The 23,154-nt window shown below is 32.4% G+C and overlaps 2 protein-coding genes and 1 non-coding gene across 3 annotated transcripts; all 3 read left to right on the forward strand.

The window, feature by feature from the left end:
- The first annotated feature begins 1,122 nt into the window (after positions 1–1,122).
- Positions 1,123–14,661, forward strand: LOC130804093 (uncharacterized protein ycf36). Its single transcript, XM_057668421.1, has 4 exons — positions 1,123–1,779; positions 1,861–1,889; positions 13,733–13,789; positions 14,133–14,661. Exons 1-4 carry the CDS (start codon positions 1,272–1,274, stop codon positions 14,355–14,357), a joined length of 819 nt encoding a protein of 272 aa, XP_057524404.1. The 5' UTR covers positions 1,123–1,271; the 3' UTR covers positions 14,358–14,661.
- Positions 6,034–6,149, forward strand: LOC130804902 (U5 spliceosomal RNA). The gene has a single exon (XR_009040083.1). It is a non-coding gene; the product is annotated as a U5 spliceosomal RNA (small nuclear RNA).
- A 3,279-nt stretch (positions 14,662–17,940) lies between the features above and the next one.
- Positions 17,941–22,966, forward strand: LOC130804012 (protein REVERSION-TO-ETHYLENE SENSITIVITY1). Its single transcript, XM_057668299.1, has 3 exons — positions 17,941–18,169; positions 21,271–21,680; positions 22,252–22,966. The coding sequence occupies exons 2-3, from the start codon at positions 21,384–21,386 to the stop codon at positions 22,672–22,674; spliced, it is 720 nt and encodes a 239-aa protein (XP_057524282.1). The 5' UTR covers positions 17,941–18,169; positions 21,271–21,383; the 3' UTR covers positions 22,675–22,966.
- Positions 22,967–23,154: the final 188 nt, after the last annotated feature.

Below are 23,154 nucleotides of genomic sequence, written 5' to 3' on the forward strand. Positions count from 1 at the left end.
ATGAGATGGATTATGAGGGTATATTAGGGAAAAAAAAATTTCAAAAATGGAAAGTATTTTAAAGTGGACAAACATTTGAACTAGCCATTATAGTAAGGTGGACAAACATAAAATAACGGAGGGAGTATATTATTGTTTTGTTTAATTATATGACTCCCTCCTTCCTAATAATTTGAAAAAATGGGATCTTGCATAAAGATTGTGTGGATAATATTAAAGAAGAGTTGAAATATGTGGATGAGAATAACAAAACATGGTAAGAATTTTTCCATAAAAAAAATAATAGCAAAGTAAAAAGGACGAACTTTAATGAAAAGTATAATAGTCTTACGGACATAAGGAGTATCATTATACAATGAGCACAAGAATGGTCAAGGTGCATACATCACATATTTAGAGAGCCGCACCAGTCACCAAGGTGAGCCAATGACACTCGAGGATATCAAGAGGTGTACAACAACATGGATCTCGTTAGAGAACTATTGGCCCAAGGAAAACTCTCTACAGGCCTTAAGGACCCTTGGGTGCCCCTCCTCCCCCACGGATTGTATTATATCGACATACTATCTAATATTTGTATTTATGTACTACTTTATCAAAACATTTTTTTAGCATTTGTATTACATATGCATAGTTAAATTGATATTTCAATTTAGTTATCATTTTCATTTAACTCTAATGTTTGTTCACTATATTGAAACCAATAGAAGGAGTATAGCTTAAATCAAAGTAATTAATATTTATTTTTCACTATAATATTCATTTAACGATATCGATAAATAATAACAATAAATATTAAATAAAACTAATTGATAATTACTAGTATTACATAAAACTAATTATAAAAAATGTTCAACAACAAAATTGTCAAAAATAGGTAACGACACAATGAAAAAAAAGTAACGACAAATAGTAAAAAATGTAGACATATTTTTTATTAAAATCATCTCATCGTGAGACTGTTATGTGCTAGGCTAATATTAACTTAAAAAAGACCGCACAAAAAAACTATTTTAAACTTATTTAATTAGTTGTTTTTTTAAAAAAAAAAAAAAAACTCATCTCAGGATAAGACACTTATCTAATCTTGCTCATATTTGTAACCCTTTGACATAGTTTCAAAACAAAAGGGACAGACATGCATATGGCAATTACTTGTTGCAACTTTTGGAAGTGTCAGAGTCATTAATATTACCAAAATAAAGAAGTGTGAATATGTTCTTGCAGCAATGAAGCTACAATTTTGGGTTTGGATAAGGGCCCTTTAAGCAATGGCAGAAACCATTCTCTCTACAAAACGATTCCTTCTTCTTTCATCCCCAACACTCGTCTCCTTCTCAACTCCTTTCCCATCTTTCACTTTTACACCTTCATCAAAAATCCTCCATTACAATCCCTACCCAAAAAGATTCAATCTTTCCTCAAAACCCACCAATTTCTCCAGAAATTTTAGCACCTCACCAGGAACTGAGTGCCCTGTTCCCTTAGATCAACAACCCATTAATGAATACCAAAATCTCTCCACTTCCTTTCCTTTTTCTTGGGCTTCAGGTGATTTTGTTGAATACTCTTGCAGATTGTTAGCTACTGGCCTTGCTTTTGCCCTTCTTGTGGGATTACCAGTTTCATGGTTCGGGTCTATTGGGTCGGATCATGACCCGTTTAATCTCTTTTTGGGTTCTGTTTCTAGTGGCCTATTTGTGGTTACTTTATCTGTTTTGAGGATGTATTTGGGTTGGGCTTATGTGGGCAACAGATTGCTCAGTGCCACTGTTGAATGTAATTTGCTCTTCCCATGTTCCTTTTTTTGTTTTATGATTTCTTTTGTGTGGTTGTTTGATGGCTTTGTAATTGTTTCAGATGAAGAAACTGGATGGTATGACGGTCAGGTAATTTCTTTCCTTAATGAATTATAATCATATTAGTCACTTCCTTGTTGCATTTGAGTTGATTATACTTGTCAAATATAATATTAGCTTCTTAGGGAGATAAATTTGAAGCACCTTAGACCCTAACATGGATTAGAATAGTGTAAAAATACTCCGCGATAACAGAACATTGATGCGGTAACGATACTGATGCGGTTATTATAACGCCTAAATGTCGGTCGACACTATAAGATATCTCTCGATTTGGCCCAAAACGAGGTTTTTTTACACCTTTACCGGAAATATCAGTTCGTTTATTTTGAAAACCTTTATAACGTGGTCGATGCCGATGCAGCCTTTACACTATTTATTTAGAAATGTGACAATGGAATTGATCAATTGAAGACACTAGAAGTTTGCTTTCGGTCACATTTTGGGATAAATTTAGAGTATTGTACTAAATGGATTTGGTGTTATTTTTTTCCATGTATGATCATGGTTTGCATAAGTTTATAGGGAATTTGCATTGTATGTGTGATCATGTGCTGTTGTAAGCTGCTCTATATTTTGAACTATACATGAGAATTACTGGGAAATTTTGAAAAATAAGGTACATTTATTAGTGGACTTTAAGTTATAAATGGTGATTATGAGCTATTGTCTTTTTGGCTCCAGCAAGGGAAATTGAGGAGATTAAGGTGTGTGAGGTATCAAAGGAGATTTCAAAGTGGAAGAGATTTAATAGAAATGTGATAGTGAAGAAAAACAGTGAAGACTTATACGATTAGCTATATAAGTCGATGAGTTTTTGTAGTCCACCCTTAGTTAGCTTCTATTATGCATTCATGGATAGATCACAAGCAAAGTTCTATAGGATTTAAACATGTTTTCTTTTAGTGTTGGTTATAATCGTATAATATCTTTGTTGAGTTTACGATTAGCCTACATAATTTTCTATTTCTGGGAAGTTTCTGTATTATTGGTAGAAAATATCACAAAAATGTAACTCTAAACTAGTTAATACTTCCTACTATTCAAGCTAGTAGTCTCATTTGGTTTTTGGTTACTATGTATATGTTAAAACATAATCATGTAGGATTTTGTTTGTGTAGAATTGTTTAGAGATAACAAGAGGGGGTGAATTGTTGATTGATAAGTTTAAGCCTTTTTTTCCCTATTTTTGCGGAATTAAAACTTGAACTTCATGTGCAAACTTAGAAAGAGACAAAACAATTTTTACGTGGAAACCTTCGAGTTTTAAATGGAAGGAAAAACTACGACAACCCGAAATTTCAAATTCTCCACTATGTTTTAGGCAATTCGTTACAATTACATAAAAACAAACAAACCTAGGCCAACTTGAGTTTCTCACTAAACTCAATTCTCTTTCTCTCGCTTCCCACGAAGCTCGCTTCCTCTATGAAGCTCTCTTTCTCCCCTAGATTTCCCCAAATCTAGTTACAACAATTATCTCAAAAACCCTTTTACATAGGCCGAAATTTAAGGATAAAATTAATGAGTTGCACAAGAAATATTTCTAAGTTAATTGGCAATTAACGAGCAAAGAATATTTCTCGTTATTTTTCTTCATTAATAATCGGTTAAAATTATTTCCTTTTATATAGGAAAATCACATAGCCTTTAAAATAAAACAACTATCCACTTCACTCCTTAATCCTAAAATTAAGGAGGAATAGGTAAAACGTGTTTTGCAAGTAATAGAAAAAGCTACGGTTTCTTTTCTAATTAAGGGCAATGAATTTTTCTTAAATAAAACCTAATAAATCTTGCTTATTAGAGTGGAGAAATTTTCTCCACCACTCTAGAAAGTGTGACAGTTATTTAAATCATATAATTAAAATTCATTTGCCAACTAACTCATTAATATGATTATGCAACAAATTAATCTTACCCATACATCAACTAAGAAAAACTAGAAAATACTTTTTTCAGAACTTTTCCGTTGACGTTGATTCTTCCAAACTTGAATCTTGGGAACAATGCGTTGTTTCCATTCATCAACAAGTATCCTCTGATTATCAACTTAGGAACAATAGACCTCCTGTCTATATTTGACATCCTACAGCGATCTTCCTATCTAACTTTCTTGGATATCTTAGACACATACAAAATCCATAGACCAAGTCTGAGGTACTATCAACGATCCTTATCAAGATCGGATATCGACCTGTACACAATCTCTAAAATACAGTTGTTTATATTTATGTTTAGTCATCATCAAAACCTAAAAGGGCCAACAAATTCCTCAATTTTGATGATGACAAACTTATCAACAAACTTGCAAAATAGAGTAAAACTAATGTCATAGAGTAAACCAGAGATTAAAGCTACTCTACATAACTTAACAATTTATGTCGTTACAATATAGAATTTACTAAGCACTTAAAAAAAACAGATTACTCTAATAAACACAAATAAACAAACAGGAAAAACATAATACTTAATATTTTTAACTTAAATGAACATAAATAAACATAAGTTACTAAGTTTTATATTATGCTGTTCACAGGTGCAAAGTGTTCACAAGTGCTAACAAAACAAATAGGAACAATAGCATTAACAGGTAGCATTCACCAGAGCAAACAAAACAAACAGGAATAATAGCATTAACCAGAGCATATAAGTAACTAAAGCAACCTATAATCATATCAGAGTAATCAGAGCATAGCGATTATTAACTACTCTGCTTAGGAAAAACTGTAATGGACTGTTGTTTTTGCTTGAGTATCAGGACGTGATTTACTAACACTTTTGCTTGAGTGTTAGACGTGAAATCTGATTACTTTTTTAATGAATGCAATACATATGATCTTTGTTTGATATATGTAAGAGCCTGTTAGGGTGAGGTAAACCAAAGCCCTTAACTTAGTGGGAGTCGTCACTCCTCCAATACAATGTTGCTCGAGCCACAGGTCAGGTTAAATAACCTTACTGTGTTCGCCATATTTTACTTGCCGGAAAACACGTCCCACGTTTTTTATAGAGCTGTTCAAAACAAACCCGACCCGAAAATCCGACCCGAAATCGAAAATTATCCGACCCGAAAAAATGTAAGTTTTTTAGGTTTACCAAACCGCAATTACCCGAACCGATACTTCACTCGAACCGTTTGATAACCGAAAAGGGCAAAACCGAACTCGAACTGCAACCGAATTTTATAACCGACATATAAACCTTAACCGATGTTACCCGAACTGAACAGTGATCGACCCGAGTCAAATCTGACCCGAATTATGCACGTAACCGAATGTAACCTGACTAAAACCGATTAAGATCGAACTGCTTTTAACCCGAACTGATACAAACCCGATCGATTATTAATCGAACTGTTTTTAACCCGAACTGATACAAACCCCAAACCGATTGTAAATCGAACTGTTATAAATCCGAATCAAATTTTCACCTAATTTTAGCAAATTAAGTCCAATTTTAGTTTTCTAATAATACGGAAAAAGGAAGAACACAAGTTCTATACAGAAGAGATTGCATACAGAATATATATACATATATATATATATATATGTATATATATATATATATATATGTATATATATATATATGTATATATATGTATATATATGTATATATATGTATATATATATATATATATATATATATATATATATATATATATATATATATATATATATATATATATATATATATATATATATATATAAACTAATTGAAATAAATTGATCTGCCTACTAAGGCTGGCAAAAGCTGACCCGCCCTACTAACCTGATCTGAAACCGCCTCGAAATTAGCGGGTTTGGGTTTAGATTTTTGACCCAATTAATTAAATGGGTCAACCCGACCTGATCTGTTTATTAAATGGGTTAGGTTCAGGTTGAATATTTAAACCCGAAAAAAACCTGTTTAACCCATTTATTAAATTTAAGACGGATCAACATTTGCCAAATACTTCGTAAAACTAAGATAATACCAATTACCATGTATTGAGGGATTTGTCAGCTGAAGATGACTTTCAATAAGAAAGGAAGTTGTCCCACATCGGCTAAGGGATTTGTCAGCTGAAGATGAATTTCAATAACAAAGGAAGTTGTCCCACATCAGCTATGAAAGATACTAATAAAAGAAAAATCCTTTAAATCACTTCCAAATATCTCATACTAACTTACGCAGCCACGCCGTGAGCACAAAGCGAACTATTCTTTCGCCTTTTACTAAAGAATACAGTGTGCTCGCTGCATTAAGTGGCATACGTTTATTTTTGGAGGAGGCCTTTAATTAAGGTTAAATGGGTCAAATGACCTGAAATATATGAATTTAATGACCTAAAAAAAAAAGTAGGTTAAATGGGTCATTAGCAGGTTGATCCGATCTGCTACAGATCAGGTTGGGGTTTTAATTTTTGACCCATTAATTAAATGGGTCAGGTTCAGGTTAAGGGTTTATTGACCCATTTATATATGATCCGAACCTGAAAATGACCCAACCCGACCTGTTTGACACCCCTATCTGCAATATCTGATAAAACAATCGGTAATTGTTTTTTGTAAGTAAATGAGCATACATCAATTAAAAACCTGACTATTAACTTATTTCGATATTGACCCGATCAATAGTTATCCGTAACCGATAACTACTCGAAAAATAAAGCTCGAACCCGATCTGTACCCGAAAAAACCGAACCAATTAGTAATCGATGACAACCCGAGACCGATTGACACTCGACACGAACTTCAACCGACACCGAACTGATGCTAACCCGATAGCTTGAATAACCGATCTCTAATCGAACCGTGACTAACCGACTCGACCCGAGTGTGACCCGTTGTAACACACAGCCGAAAAATAACCGATCCGAAATGCAATCGAACCGAATAACACCCGTCCGAAACCGACCCGATCAACCGAATGAACACCTGTAGTTTTTTACTTGCCGGAAGCATGGTTCGGCATTTTCTTACAATCAAGCCTTTTTTCATGTTACTGTTTTCATATAAATGCAACATTACATTAACATATAATAGAAATAGATTTATAACAATTTACATATAAATAATCATTTATTATTAAACTAAATCAAAACTTAAATGAGTCTTTATTATTTATTTATAGATTAATTTTCAATTAACTTTATTAATTTCTTAATAATCAATTTCTTAAATGTCTATCTATTATAAATGATAAAATAAATAGTTTCATCATATATAAATACTAAAAATGTCTTAAAAAGAACATATTGGGTTTATTATAGATCCTAACCCATTTATCCAAATTTTTAGAAAATAAATTTTATTTTATTTAATTAATTTCTTAATAGTTTAGTTTTAGATTTAGTACATGAATAATTAATTTCCTTAAGATTGAAATCTAAAGAAAATATTTTAAAAATTAAATTATTATTAAATGAGTTGGTGTATATTTTTATTCACCAAAATAAAATAGTTTTAATTATTTTTTTCACTTTTCTTTCTTTTCGCCTATTATAACAATTTAGATTATTAATTTATTTCTTTAAAATTTAAATATCACAAAATTTCACAAAAATTATTTAAATGAAAAAAAAATGCAGTAACAATAAAATAAATTATTCTTCCAGAATTATATATTTTTAACCCAATTTATGAATTTCCTTATTTTATGCGTTTTTTTAGCAAAAATTAATAATAATATTTATACTCAACTATAATTCACGAAATTAATACACAATTTATATGTCATATATATATATATATATGTACAGAAAAATTTTCGTTTAAAAATATTAATATTTACTATTTTAATTAAAATTATTTTAGATTATGCGGTTTTTGAAAATTAAAATGAATAAATCATATACATTAAATTACAACGAATTAATTCACCAAAATTTACAGAAAATTTAATTTATATATTATAAACACATATAAAATTTATGGGCATAATTTTATGTAAATAAATATATGTAAGAATTTATACTTTTAATAATTTCACTATTAATCGGTTTCCTTATTTGTAGAATTTCTAGCCACAAAATTAGCTTCCTCCCCTTGAATTTCTATAATTAATACTAAATACTATTATTAGGGAATTTTTGAGGATTTTAGGAATTTTTCTAAGTTTTTAGAGATTTTTAAGGGATTAGTTTTTAATTTTTTTTTTTTGATTTCTTCCTCTCTCTTTTTTTTTTTCTTTTCCTACAGTTGTTCTATTGTATATTTATAGAGTTTAATTAATCATCATCATTTTTTTTTCTTAATATAGAAGCAAAAATTTAGAGATAAGGCAATGAATAATAAAAAAATGAAAATTCCTAATATTATGCCACCTAATTGAAGTCTTCCACCAACTCATAAGGTTTTAAGATATTTTCTTTTTTTTATATATATTTTTTTAATTTTTTTATTATTTTTATTATATATTCTTTTTTTTAATCAAAAATTAATATAGGAAATAAAAAGATTAAGTTATTGTAGGTAATTTAGCTAGACTTAATATTTAAAATACAATATAATTATTCAACCGAAGGAGAGAAAAAAATGAAATTACAAAAAATAAAAAAAACTTATAATATAAACCTAATATTTTATTTTAAGAGAAAGAAATTATATAAAAAATAATCAAGAACTTAAGAACGATTGGAATAAAATTCGAAACGGCATTAAAAATAATAAAACGAAACGATTATTGAATTTGTCAACATATTTAAGATTAAGAGAAAAAAAAAGGTCTGTTACAAAAATAGTCAAGAAGAATATAGAACAAAGAAATAAACAAGCCCACCTTTTAAGTTTGTGCCAATTCTTCCCCTTTTGACATCATTCAAAAAGGATGGGTGCATTCAAACCATAACACTATCAATATATGAATAGCAAAAGAAGGTAAGTAAGGAATAGCAGCTACTAAAAGTAATACTAACAGATGCAGTCATAAAATGCAAGGATTAAATATTACAGACCAAATTGTTTGAAACGAGCAGCATTGTTCAAAGACAAACATACAGTACCCAGCATGGTACATTAAAACCAAAATAAAAGATTGTTTGTTTGTTATTCAATCACAAGAAAAAGATAATAAGTAAGCGGATCAGGCAGCAACAGGATTGTCTTTTTCATCCATATATTCTGTCTGGATCTCAATTGTATCCAGCTTTGCAACCAGACGGGCTTCCATTTGTGTTAGCTGGTCAGTGATAGAGGCCAAGGTGACTCGAACTTCATCTTGGAATGAGTAAAACTGAGACTGAAGATCCTTAAGCTTGGTGAGGATAAGGTTCAAAGCAGAAACAGGAACGAGGAACGATTAGAGAAAGCTACAAAACCAAGGCCAGGTGAGGTGTGTGGGTGTGGTGAAGGTGGTGTTGCAGTTGTTGGTGGAGGTGTGAAGGAAATAGGTGAAGGTGGAGTTGATGGAATATGATGGACAGGTGGTGTGGCCGGTTTTGGAGAAGAGTGATGTGCATCAGTTTGTGGCGCTGGGGTAGTGTGAGAGGAAGAATCATCAACCAAACCTACCACTACTGGACGTTTACCCTTAGATGCTAGCTTGGTACTCTTCTTGGGAGTTCCCACGCACTTCTTCTTAATGGGCATCATTACCTCCTCATCACTGGAGGAATCATCATCATCATCAAGCTCCTCGTCCTCTTCTTCCTTAGAAGATTCCCCCTCACTCATAGTTTCCTCCTGTTCCCTCTTTCCCTGGACCTCCTCCCGTTCCCCTTTTGAACAAACTTCTGCCTCCTCATTAACAGCAGTGGAAACAGCCTCTTGGTCCCTCTCATCCTCTTTCTTATTCTCCTTTTCTTTTTCTTCTTCCTTCTCTTGGTCTCCTTCTACAAACCCTTCTTCCTCTTCATCACCAGTCGAAGCTGCCTCTAATATCCCCTTGTCAGATAATTTTAGGTTTAAGTTTGTGAGACACTTAGTAGCTATTTTATTGTTGGAGCTCATTGGAAAATGTAGCCCTTTCACAGGTACGCCAAACTTCTTAAAAATCCATGTTAAAAGACCACCATATCCAACCATATACTTCTTTTCAATGCAATCAAATAAATGTGAAATCATAAGAGAAGGAAAATTGATTTTAATGTGATTAGCCAAATAGTAAATCAATGTGGCATCCCTCAAATTCACTTCACTACGTTTGGAATTACGTGGTAAAATGAATCTGGGCAATATTGTAAAGTAATTTGTGCAGTGGGACAGTATGTTGTGACTGATGCTCCCCTTCTTCTCATGGATCCCTAAAATCTTCAAAACATTCTTCTCATTTATCCCAGAAAAAACGATTTCTAAACCAACATAGTAAGTATTAAAACCAACAACGGGTACTCCAAACCATTCTCCTAACATCAAACAATTGAACTCAATCTTAATGTCCTTAACCACACTTAAACAAACGTCATTTTCAATTGAAAAATTTGAGATAAATTCTTGCATTAAATTAGGGTAAATCGAATTGCAATAGTAATCAGACATGAGTATTTCCCAATTTTGATTTTTCAAAATGGCATGTAGTTGTGGAAACGGATGAGAGTCATACCAATATCCATCAAGGCCAAAACCAACCGACATCTCCTTTGCCATTTTGTTAAGCTTGTCAGGATCAATGTGCTTGCTTTTCTTTGAAGGTCTAGATGATTTTGATATGGTTGAATTTTTTGGAGTTTTCACGGTGAAGGTAAGGAGGTAGATAGATTAAGGAGTGTTTATGGAGTGTAAATGTGAGTGACGGTTTTTGGAGTAGTAGTGATGAGTAGTTTAGGGAGTAGTAATGTGATGAGATGTTTTGGTGTGTGATTGAGTAATGGTGACGTGAGTTAGTGGGAGTGAGAAGTTATTTTATAAGGCTGTATGTACGGTTCGAGGGTAGTTACTAAATGGGATTAATTTGTTCACTTCCTTATTAGGAAGTTTGAACAAAAATGGAGAATGAAAAGCACATCAGGTATGGTACAATTCCTTGGCTCTTGTTCAGTGTCTTGGTGTTCCAAGAAGCAAAACACCGTTGCATTAATTTGTTGACTTGATAAGGATCGTTGATGGTACCTAAAACTTGGTCTATGGACTTTGTACGTGTCTAAGATATCCAAGGAAGTTAGATAGGATGATTGATGTAGGATATTAAATGTAGACAGGAGATCTACTGTTCCTAAGTTGATAGTCTGATGATACTTGTTGATGAGTGGAGACAGTGCCCTGTTCCCAAGATTCAAGTCCTAGAAGAATCAGCGTCAACGGAAAAATTCTCAAGAAAGTATTTTTTGGTTTTTCTTAGTTAATGTATGGGTAAGATTAATTAGTTGCATAATTATATTAATAAGTTAGTTGTCAAAGAAATTTTAAGATTTTTAAAATAACCGTCCCATTTTCTTAAGTGGTGGAGAAAATTTCTATTTTTTCTCCACTTTAATAGGCATCTTTTATTAGGTTTTATTTAAGAAAAAATAATTTGCCTTAATTAGAAAGAACTGTATCTTTTTCTATTACTTGCAAAACATGTTTTACCTATTCCTCCTTAATTTTACGATTAAGGAGTGAAATGGGTAGTTGTTTTATTTTAAAGGCTACGTGATTTTCCTATATAAAAGGAAATAATTTTAACCGGTTATTAGTGAAGAAAAATAATGAGAAATATTCTTTGCTCCTTAATTGCCAATTAACTTAGAAATATTTTTTTTTCGGCCTATGTAAAAGGGTTTTTGAGAGAATTGTTGTAACTAGATTTGGGGAAGTCTAGGGGAGAAAGAGAGCTTCATAGAGGAAGCTTGAGCTCCGTGGGAAGCGAGAGAAAGAGAATTGAGTTTAGTGAGAAACTCAAGTTGGCCTAGGTTTGTTTGTTTTATGTAATTTTAACGAATTGCCTAAAACATAGTGGAAAATTTGAAATCCCAGGGGTCGTGGTTTTTCCTTCTATTTAGGTCTAGAAAGTTTCCACGTAAAAATTGTTTTGTCTTTTTCTAAGCTTGCGCATCAAGTTCAAGTTTTCAATTCTACAAAAACAAGGCAAAAACGCTTAAACTTATCAAACAACAATTCAACCCCCCTCCCCCCCTCTTGTTATCTCTAAACGTTTCTACAATTTGATTCATTTCAAAGTAAGGATTGTTAATATCAATTTTTTACGATTTTTAATTAAGAATAATTAGAGATATTAAATGTTAAAATGTTGCCTCAGCAAGGATGAAAAACTAAATGAGAATATTGTCATGCAAATATGTGCAGATTTTTTTCCATTAACAATTAACATCACATTTCCCCATCACCTTACATTTCTAATGGAAAATGCTTTCCCTTTCAATTAGATTTTCAGCATGCAATGCCATTCTCGTTATATGCTATGCTAATCAGCCTTTTTATTTTGCTTCACGTATCCTTCTCCGATTCTTGATGTTCGGACATTGGTATAACACTTAAACCATTCATTTTAGGCATAAAATTAAATATACCAGTATCCGACATAAGTATCCGAGTCCAAGTAACATAGGTTATATGAATTAGATGGTTTCTTTAGTTGTCACCCCAACTCCTTCCTCATGATGTTCTTCATTGAGCAACTTTTAGTACTCTCTTTATTTATTACAAGCTTCAGAGGATCCTCATGATGTTCTTCATTGAGCAACAATGGTCTTGCATAAACCTTATGTAGTTGCATCAATGTTGATGCGAGTGAATTGGGGTATTCATGAGCATAATGACCATTAACATTGCAACGATGATGCCTTTGAGGGGTTTTGGTTCTAGTTTCTTGGCTATATTAGGTTGCTCTCCTCTTCATCTTCGAATTATGCCCACCTTCTCCCTCACTCCTGCTCATATGTGCACTAAATTGTCTATCCTCTTTGATACCAAATGCACTTATTTGAATTTGCTAAACCCAAAAATTTGTGTTACAATCTTCACATCAAACAACTCACTAAAAATAAGTCAATAAGATATGAAACCTTTATCATATAAAAGTAAGTTTCTTCCTTTTTTCTTTCGGTTTTAGAATTTTTGGTAAAATGTTTTTCTAAATTATGTGCACTTTTTATTTATGTAAAATTAAAAATGATGTTTGCTACCAAATGTCAATTGAAAACAAACCTATTTGTTATCACTATTAGGAGTAAGGTTGCACCCTATCTAGAGCCAATAATAGTATTTACGATCCGTTTGGTAGGTGGTAATGAGAATGAAAACTAGTATAATTTTAGTTGAAAATCTCTTGGCTACCTTGATGGTCATGCTTGTTCAACTTAAATCATCTGATTTTTTTTATAAAATTTATTCCAATGCATTACCATTAGGAGAGGTGGTATTAGGTGTAATGAAAATTTGTAAACAAAAAACTTTTTTATGATCAAAGTTTCATCTCTATGGGAATGAGATGGAACGTTTGATGAAATTTTACATTATGAATCATTTCCATTACCACCATTTAGTACCATTAATCAAACGGGCCATTAGGGTAATGAAATGTTGTTCATGAACAACAAATATCGTAAATATGCATTATATTCTAATACATATGGTAATTGTCTAGTACTCAGGGATTGTTCTTGGAAGAATTTCCCTTTAGTTTCCTTAAAAAGTCTTTCTATATTAGAAAATGTCCTAATGATGTCTTTCTTGTGTATTGAGCTTCATCATCTTTCTACTTTGTATATTCCTTTTCTCCTCCCCCCCTACATTAGGAAATGTCCCAATTAGTTTTTTTTTTTCAAGTAAACTTCAGCTTCCTTCATTCAACTTGTTTTATTCACCAAGTGTTATTTTTCGAAATTTCATTTCCATTCAAACGGAGTTAAACTTTTAAATGCATCAGAAGCGCAAATCTTTGTTGTATGAGAACTCACCTTGTTATCAATAATCCTGTATTTTGTTCTAAACAACTTTTTTCGGTTTTTGCAGATTTGGGTCAAGACAGCAGAAGTTTTGGCTCGAGATCGTCTTTTAGGCTCGTTTCAGGTTAGTGTATTTTCTAAATATTCCTTCTGTTCTCCTTACCTTTTTTTTGGATCAAAGAGAAGCCCATTCACTCGAGCAATAACTGGTATCGACAACTGGCTTGTCGTTATAAATTTATGTCGTAACCAAAAAAGGAAACTATAAAATAAAATAATAAAGCTACACAAGTTTTTTGCTTTCTTGTTGAATATGATTCTCAACCAAATATCTATTCCTTATTTAGTCGGAAAGGCATAACAAAAAATCGATATGAACAAGATCTTCAAGTTAAGGTAGGCTTGTATAATCGTCGTGGTAGTGGTGTTCTACTATATTTACCCGAAATTGTCCCAATTTTTTCCAGGTAAAGCCAGTTCTAAGTAGGTTGAAAAACTCCCTGGTTATACTTGCAATATCTTTATTCGTGTGTGTCGCCCTTCTAATAAATTATGAAGGGAGCCAAAAGGAAATCCGGAAATCGTACATTGGAACTGGGGATCGCGTTGTACCTGGAGTTTACAATGACGATTCTGCTCGATCGTTTGAGCCTGATGCATTCTACGGTGAACCTAATCTGGTTCCTGAATGACTGTAAACTTGTAACATATTTGTCCGAAATTTGTTGTGTACATGCCCAATATTCCTTATATATTCTTGTAAATCAACTGTCGAGACTTCTGTATAGCAAGTTATGACATCGGCTTTTAGGTTAAACGTGCCTTGCCCTTCTCTGTTGTACTACGATCCTGTCTAAATATAGCTTATATGGTTCAATTGGTTCTCGTTATGTAAATTTTTTAGTGCAAAAATGTGATATTAATTGTATAATTGAAAGTGTCCGAAAAATTACTGATCGAATGAAAGTATTGAATGATACGACAATTGTTGCTGTGGTTGTGGATTCGACTTCTTTATAGCAATTATCAATTAATGATTTGTTTTCGTGGAATTTACTGGCTATGATATGATTAATTATGATCGGCTTACACTTGAGTGCACCATGAGAAAATTGTTTAACGTCACAACAAGACAGTCGTGGGAATAAACGTCACTAAGTGAGCCTGCCAGCAAGTGGGCAAATTAAAATTACTTGTAAGTTGTAATTAGACCTGGGAAAATTTGATCCGACCCGAAAATGAATCTGGGACCCGACCCGACAAAACCCGAACCCGACCGACCCGAAAGCGACTTAATCCGAAACATGACCGACCCGATAATTACCCGACCGAAAACCGACCCGTTTTGACAGATTTAATATCAATTTTTAGAGTAATTTCAATGTTAGAATTCATTTCAAATAAAATTTTAGTTTTCAAAGTATCTCAACATATTGAGTATATCACTTGAACCCTAAAACTCATCACTCAAAAACACGTATTTAACGTCTTTTTAGCGATCGTAATTATTTTTCTTTAAAAACAGGACGTTATAATCATCTTAATTGAATACATGTATCTTGTTAATTCAGTAAGCAAATCAATATAATTTATACGAACGTTTCGCACGTTTGAATGAGCTTTTCAAAAAACGAATGTCGCTACCCTAAATTATAAAACGCGTATCTTATAAAACGAAATAAGTACTTAGTTAGTTGTATATCTTTCCAACATGAAAATTGTGAAGATAATTTTAACGTCATTTTTATCTAACGTTACAATTATAATAAACAAAATAACTTTTATAAAGCGCGTATCTTACAAGTCTTTCAAAATAAGTATTAATTCCCCTATTTTTCTTGTACTTAAATGAACCTGACATACCAACTATTTTTTGAAAATCGTACATGTAATTTCTCTAATGATTTTTTTTAGACATTTTAATGATTTTTTTTTATGTTGAATTAGTCGATTGGATATTCTAATGTTTTATGGTAACCCGTTGGATCAATCCGAACCTACCCGAAACCCAGAGTGATCCAACCTGAAACTGACCTGATCCGAAACTGACCCGACCCGAAAATGACCCGACCGAAATTGATCCGACCCAAAACCCGACCGACCGACCGTTTTCCCAGGTCTAGTTGTAATGTAGACTTGTTAAAACGGTTGGCTGGATGGACGGGTTTTGAGTCATTTTCAATTGGGTCGGTCGGATAGAAAGATTTTAACAATTTTTTTATTATCACATTTTTAAATATATACAGAAATGTTGAATCAAGGTTTTAAAAAATATAACGATCCCGATTAAAAATGATGATGTCGAATTGTAAACAAGTCAAAATGATCGGGTTAAGGTTTTAGTCGGGCTTAACCCAATTTTTCCCCGTTTTTTTGGGTCAGATTTGAAAATTTTGAGTTAGAATTGACTAATTATAATTTTACATTTGGTATGTTAAAGTGATTATTATAATTTGAAGTGGTTAATTATAAAAATTGATTAATTATACATAGGGGTGCACACGGTCTGGTCTGGTTTGACACTAAAATCAGACCAGACCAGACCAGAATTTCCGGTCTAGAATTTTTTCAGACCAGACCAGTTAAAACACCAGATTGGACCAGACTATTCTGGAACGGTCTGGTCTGATTTGGTCTACGTTTTTTTTCTTTATAAAGCATTTTAAAATTACTAACACATACCCATTATTAATTAGAACTCGTCTTGTATGAGACCGACTCACCATTTCTTCAATTGATTATATTAATATTATAAGTAATCGTTTTAAGGTTATGTGTAATCACTCTAAGACTATAAAAAATGATTATAATAAAATTATAAGTGATCATTTTAAGAAAAAAAATGTATATTGGGTCAGGCCAGCCCAACAGAGATGGTCTCACCGTGAGACCGTCTCATTTAAGTTAGTGTATTAATTAAAAGAAAATTATTGAACTACTAAACTCACAATTAACAAATTATTCAATAGAAAAACCTTAATGCTATGTTTATAAGAATGATTTTATTTAGAAATTTGAAATTTGAGCAAATTTATTGTTTGGTAAATTAAAAGTAGTTAAAGTTGAGAATTTGAGAATGATTACCCAAATCTTATCATTTTCAAATACTTCATTTATGATTTTATAATTGAAATCCATAATTTAAAATGAAATACTTATTCCCAAACAAAATTACTGAAATTTTTGTCAACAAATTCGAAATAATGAAAGTTTAGAGAAGAAAATGTCTATGCATTGAACTAATCAAATGAAAGTTAAAGAAAATTAAAGTTTAGAAAATTAAATCAATGTTTAGAAAATGATAAAAATTGATTATGGGGCATACCAGATTACCAGCGGCAGCAACATACTTTCTAAACTTATTTTAAAAGTTACTTCAGCCTTTTATTACTATGGTTTATGGTGTTTGGTTTAGAGTTTACACTGGACCGAAAAATATTACCATTTTTTATTTGGTTTGGTCTAAAAATTTAATAAACCTAGATCAACTCAAAAACTGTAATTTTAAAAATAAAAAAATTAAACCAGATCATTTAGATTGTATATCAGACCAAATATTTAAATTATGGTTTGGTCTGATTTGTTTTGCGATTTTGTTTATCTCATGATAAGACGATTTCATACAAGAAAACTAATAATCCATTATATTATTGGATAAACAAATCCATATTTGGATAATCCATTACTAACTGTACTCCAGTCAGCCAATTAGCCACCTTTGGTCAATTTAATATTCCAAGTCTTGTCCTAGTTGTAAACAAGTACTAGATATTTTCCACTACGTCACAGTTACAGAAACTGACTTGGATTCTAAAATACTTCATCCTTTTAAAATACTTCTTAGAGTATAATTAGTGACACTATATATATATTTTAAGTTTGTTTTATATATTACGATTAATGTGTTAGGAAAAAAAATACAATCAAGAGAAGTCATATTTAATTCATCTAATCAAAACAATATATTAAATTGCGTAAAAAGTCAATAATAAATATAGCCTAAAAAGTAGATTGACATTGATTGTAGGCACTCAACATTAAAAACTCTCTTACGACTAACCACACATTTAATCTCCTATTATTAATCACTAACCCTTCATCTACAAAACTTTGACACGTGCAAAAGATCTATAGAACATTCCACCTACTGCAGTACACTCTACCTCACATGATCCATCACCCTTCAAAAAAAAGTAAAAAAGTTAAAGTGGGACCCACTTTGAAGGGTGGGCATTGTGAAGAAAGAGAAGCAGGTTCATGCACCTTTCCTGTTTTCTGACTTTCAATCTATTTTCTTGAAGAAAATAAAAACCCATCTATTTTTTTTTGTTTTTTTTTTTTGCTTTTTTTTAAGGGGGGAAATTTGTTGGCTGATGAACAAATCTGGGGATATAAAAAGAGGCAGGTGGTTTTTGCAACATGAAAAAAAGAAGCAAAGAAAACTACATCTACCAGAAAACAGACCAGTTTTTGATGTGTTCTTCCTTATTCGCTCTTCTGCCTGGTAAATTTTCTTTTTTGCCGCATTTTTCAATTCATCTTTTTAATTTTAATTATTAATTTTATAGCTCTAATGCTTTTTTTTTTTTTCATGCTTTGGGTTTTGATTGAAGTTGAGATTAGTTGATTATTTGTAGGGTTTTGAATAAATTTAAATTATTTTGTGTGTAAATTAATGTTCTTTTGTGGGTTTATGAGTAAATTTGAAATTCTTTTGTGGATTTGTAAGTAAATTTGAATTCTTTTGTGGGTTTGCTAAAAATAGGTGCAATTCTGCTTAATTTATTGTTTTTTAAAATTTGAATTATTTTGGTAAATTTGGTATTTATTTGTGAGTTTGAAATTAAAGGAAGAGTTTTTCATTGTGTGCTAGTTTGAGGGATGTAGGTGATTGGGTGGGTTAAGGGATGAGGGATTGAATTTCAAAATGTAAATGTTTGTTTGGTGGTTTAAATGTTATTTTTTCCCTTTGTTTCTGAATTCATTTGCACTGTCTAAAATTTCTTTTATTCTGGTGCTTTAAATATAGATGGTTTTAGTCCTAAGAGGGCGAAAAAGATCGAAAATGAACGGAAAATCAAGAGTGGACATGGATGGATATAGGCTTCCGGATTAAGATTGTAGAAAATGGAAATTAATAGAGAAGAAAAAATTTATGTGGACACTAGAAATGATCTTAACTTTAATATTTTGGGATTAATATTTTAGCATTGTGGTGTTGTAAATTTGTATAAATATAAGGAAAATTAAAATTTTAAAAATCCCACCCCTACCCTCTTAGATAATAAAATGATTAAAATCCCACCTTTTGATTTGATATATAAAAATTCCACTTTTATCTTATTCATTCATTTAAAGTAATCGAAAGTGCTTTAGACGAATAAATGATATAAATGTAGAATTTTTTATATATTAATCAAAATGTAAGATTTTAATTATCCGATAGAGTAATGTGAGGTTTTTGAAATTTTAATTTTCTTAAATATAATGGCTAAAAAGTCTACCCTTTTTTTAGTCATGATCTCTCACATTGTCACTGATTTATTTTGGTTCATATAGCTAGCCCTATAATTGGTATCAAGGCTTTGGCATTGAAATTGTTGTTGGTAGTGCTTTTAGATATGTAAATTCATACTTAATTAGTTAATTTATACTTGAACGCCCAAATATTGGGGATATGTGGCAATTATATTTTTTATTGGCTTTTTGATTGGTCAAATAACAAAAAGTGTTTGGTAAAAGATTTTTAAGCTAGCCGTTAGCTTTAAACCAAAAAGCTTACTCATAATAGCTTTTTTTATTGGTTGTTAGCCTATTTTTATCTAATTAACATCTCCTTAACAACTTGTTTGAACAGCTAACTCAAAACAACTAACAATTGCGGTCAACAACTCTAGATAAATGTTAGAACTTAGAATCTTTGTGTTCTTCACTTTTTAAGACCAATAGCTAAATGATGTTCCTTACAAAGTTTCTTAATAATGGTTCCTTTCTATTTTGTGCGACCCAATTAAAAATGATGAGTATAAACATTTATCACTTTAATGTTGGCCAATAATTAGATATTAGTATAGACTGGCAATGACATTATATGGAGGTAAAGAGATACCTTATGGTTCGACAATACACAAGCATTACTACGTTTAAGTGGCCATTGACATAAAACTTCCTTACATGTCTCGTGTCCATGATAAATGGGATATTGAATCTTTGCTATGTACTTCAGCCTTCCCCCAAATGATGGTTTTTACACTTTTCATGTTGAATTTGTCCCTTCCATGTGCCGTGTGCACAGCCTAGGGATACAAACACCCATTGGTCTCTTGCATCTTCAGCATTCTTATCTATGCAATTGGTGTGGACTGTGGCTGTGGCCTTACATATTGAGTACGTACATTGCACCAATGAGTCTATACACGTCTTTATTCGTAGGACTTCAATCAATACAAATCTATATCGACTAGGAATAGAAAGATAATGAGGATCTCGATCATTCTTACACTTGTATTGTTCAAATATCTATCTCTATCAAATTGCTTAGTGCCTCTTTTTAAATAGTTATAATCCACTCCATGAACTCCTTGTTTTATATCTTGATCTATTTTCCTACTTTCCCAGCCCATTTTCTAGTACTGGTGTTGCGCATATCTATAAAGATTGCCGTAACTGCAAGGCGATCCTTTTGAAAGGGAATAAGAGCTAGAAAAACATGTAGCCCAAGATTAACGCTTTTTTCTCTCTCCCGCTTCAGTAACTTGGAAATACTCGAATACTCTATTGGGAAAACCCACCAAAATCACCCTGCCTTCTGTTGAAATTTTAATAATTATCTTTGTTGTCGCTTTGCAATGTGAAAATGGATGACTATCTAGTCTTAACAGCTCTATTCTTTGAAGATTTAACCTTTATGCACAACTCTTGAACCTTAGCTTTAATTTATAGGAAAAATTAATATTAATAATCCAACTTTTTATCCATCCGTTATGAATAATCCCAACTTTAAATTATTTTTTAATAATTCAACATTTGCCTTTAATTTGGTATCAGCATACTAACTTGGTATGTTGATACTAATAGGGTATGCTGATAGCAAACTAAGGGCAAAGGTTGAATTATTATAAAATAAAAGGTTATGCTGATAGCAAACTAAGGGCAAAGGTTGAATTATTATAAAATAAAAGGTTATGTTGATAGCAAACTAAGTGCAAAGATTGGATTATTAAAAAATAATATGAATGTGAGATTATTCACAGTGGACGGGTAAAAAGGTTGGATTAATATCAATTTTTTCTAATTTATATCAATTAGAATTGGTTGATGTTAAGATCATTGGGGGTTAAAGAGGTCTAACATACCGTAAAAATGTGGTAACGGACAATTCATACCACTATCAGCCGAAACCATGAGATATCCCTTGAACCAACTTAATATACGGTTTTTTACAACACATGTAATATCGGTTCAGTAGATTTGAGAACCTTTACAACGTGGTTAATATGATAAGATGTTGCCTTGTTTTCAGAGTGTGTTCTCAAATAAAGCAGTTAAGCAGATATACTTTTATCTCTCTCATAGTTTCTTTTGCTTTTATTTCTTTCTTTTCAGGATTCTGTACTGCAATGTGCATGTGGTAATGCTGAACAAAACTGGGAGCAACGGAATATGTCTAAAATCAATATTTGATATGTTATACATCTCGAAACATCTAAGAACGCATAATGATACCTGCAACGATTTCAGTAATGAATTTAGAAGCAGGTAGCATTGCTGAAACTGCGAGCATGCTCGACGAGCTGTGGCCTCTCGGTGATATTGATCCGAAAAAGTCTAAGTTCCCATGTTGCTTAGTTTGGACTCCGCTTCCAGTCGTCTCATGGCTAGCACCTTTTATTGGACATGTCGGCATATGTAGAGAGGATGGTTCGATTTTGGATTTTTCTGGCTCTAATCTAGTTAATGTTGATCATTTTGCATTTGGTGCAGCAGCCAAATACTACCAACTCGACAGAAAACAGGTATTTATTAAACGACACTTTAAATTATGGAATGTTGTATTGAACCGCACTTGTCCACCAAAAGTGTCGAATGATGGAGGCGGTAATTTATTCGTACCAAGTTTATCGAGGATTTGCTTTCGGTCATTTGATATGGTTGCTTGTAATGTTGTCGATTTAAGTAAAACGCACCTACTGAGTTTTGATCTCTAGTTACCGGAAGACAATACACTAACCAACTCATCTGGGGTATATGTACATGTAATATTTGATGTTATTTTGGATTTTAGTGATGTCAACTGACCTCAGTGGCATCACGCCGGATCTGCCACTGCTTCCAAGATATTACGACAGGTTATAGCTAAAGGTGGACGTAATTGCTTATATAACTTTTCATATGATCATACATAATTCACAAATTCTTGTGAGAGACGGTTTCTTTGAGAGACAATCCCTAATTGCGTCAGCCTATTATCATACTTTTTTGTTTAATTAAGCTTTAATGGGTTGTGCTTCAGACATGTCTCTCTGAGAGACGGTCTCTCAGGAGACGAGTTGTACATAATTTGACTATCGATATTGTATTTCGCAGTGCTGCTTTCCTCCGAACCTTTCAGGGCACGTATGCAAGCATCGCTACAAGCATCACGAGTTTGGAACCGCTATAACTTGGGACGACGCTCTAGACTTGAGTAAGCACCACTATGAGAACAAATCGTACAATCTCTTCACATGCAACTGTCACTCGTATGCTGCAAACTGTCTGAATCGCCTCTGCTATGGCGGGTCAATGAACTGGAACATGATTGACATCGCTGCTATGGTACTATGGAAAGGACAATGGGTCGATGGGAAATCAGTCTTGAGATCTTTTCTGCCGTTTTTAGCAGTGCTGTGCCTCGGCATTTACATGGTTGGTTGGCCGTTCTTGGTCGCAATGCTATCATTCTCTCTATTGCTTGTCGTGTGGTTTGTGTTAACTACCTATTTTGTCAAGGGCGTACTAGAGTGCTAAAACGCATGGCGATTTTAACTTCTTCGTTTTAAGAGAGAATGGAATAATTTCATAGTATTAGCCTTGATTTTGTTGTCATCATATGACGGTTTCTTTGTGGTGTGTTTAGGCATAAGGCATTATTGTCGAGCCCTCTGCAGTAACCAGAAAATGCAAATAGTGATATGAGCTTGGGTGCTCCCTGAAAATTATCTCATGGAATTTTTACTTCTATATTAATTTCTATGCAAAGAAACCTAAATTTTATTTTTACTACTATAATACAAATATCTCCTAGAGGGGTATTACTCCATCCTTTGTTTTTACCCCATTTAACCAAAATTTCTTGCATTTTCCAATCGATTGGGGCATGTTATGGGCAAAGAGACTAGAGAAAATAGCTTCTAAACCTACTTTAGACTTACCCAAAAATCTTAGCAAAGTTTATCAAAAATTTTGAAAATGTGAACTCACATAGTTGATATAGAAAAAACACTCCAA

Source organism: Amaranthus tricolor, chromosome 17 (genome assembly GCF_026212465.1).
Source record: "Amaranthus tricolor cultivar Red isolate AtriRed21 chromosome 17, ASM2621246v1, whole genome shotgun sequence".
NCBI lineage: Eukaryota > Viridiplantae > Streptophyta > Magnoliopsida > Caryophyllales > Amaranthaceae > Amaranthus > Amaranthus tricolor.

Bases quoted from the DNA above. Each gene is read 5' to 3' on its own strand.
- LOC130804093 (XM_057668421.1), top strand. From the start codon at position 1,272: ATGGCAGAAACCATTCTCTCTACAAAACGATTCCTTCTTCTTTCATCC. The intron at 1,780-1,860 runs GTAATTTGCTCT...TAATTGTTTCAG, and splicing joins GCTCAGTGCCACTGTTGAAT to ATGAAGAAACTGGATGGTAT. The intron at 13,790-14,132 runs GTTAGTGTATTT...AATTTTTTCCAG, and splicing joins GTCTTTTAGGCTCGTTTCAG to GTAAAGCCAGTTCTAAGTAG.
- LOC130804012 (XM_057668299.1), top strand. From the start codon at position 21,384: ATGATACCTGCAACGATTTCAGTAATGAATTTAGAAGCAGGTAGCATT. The intron at 21,681-22,251 runs GTATTTATTAAA...TGTATTTCGCAG, and splicing joins ACCAACTCGACAGAAAACAG to TGCTGCTTTCCTCCGAACCT.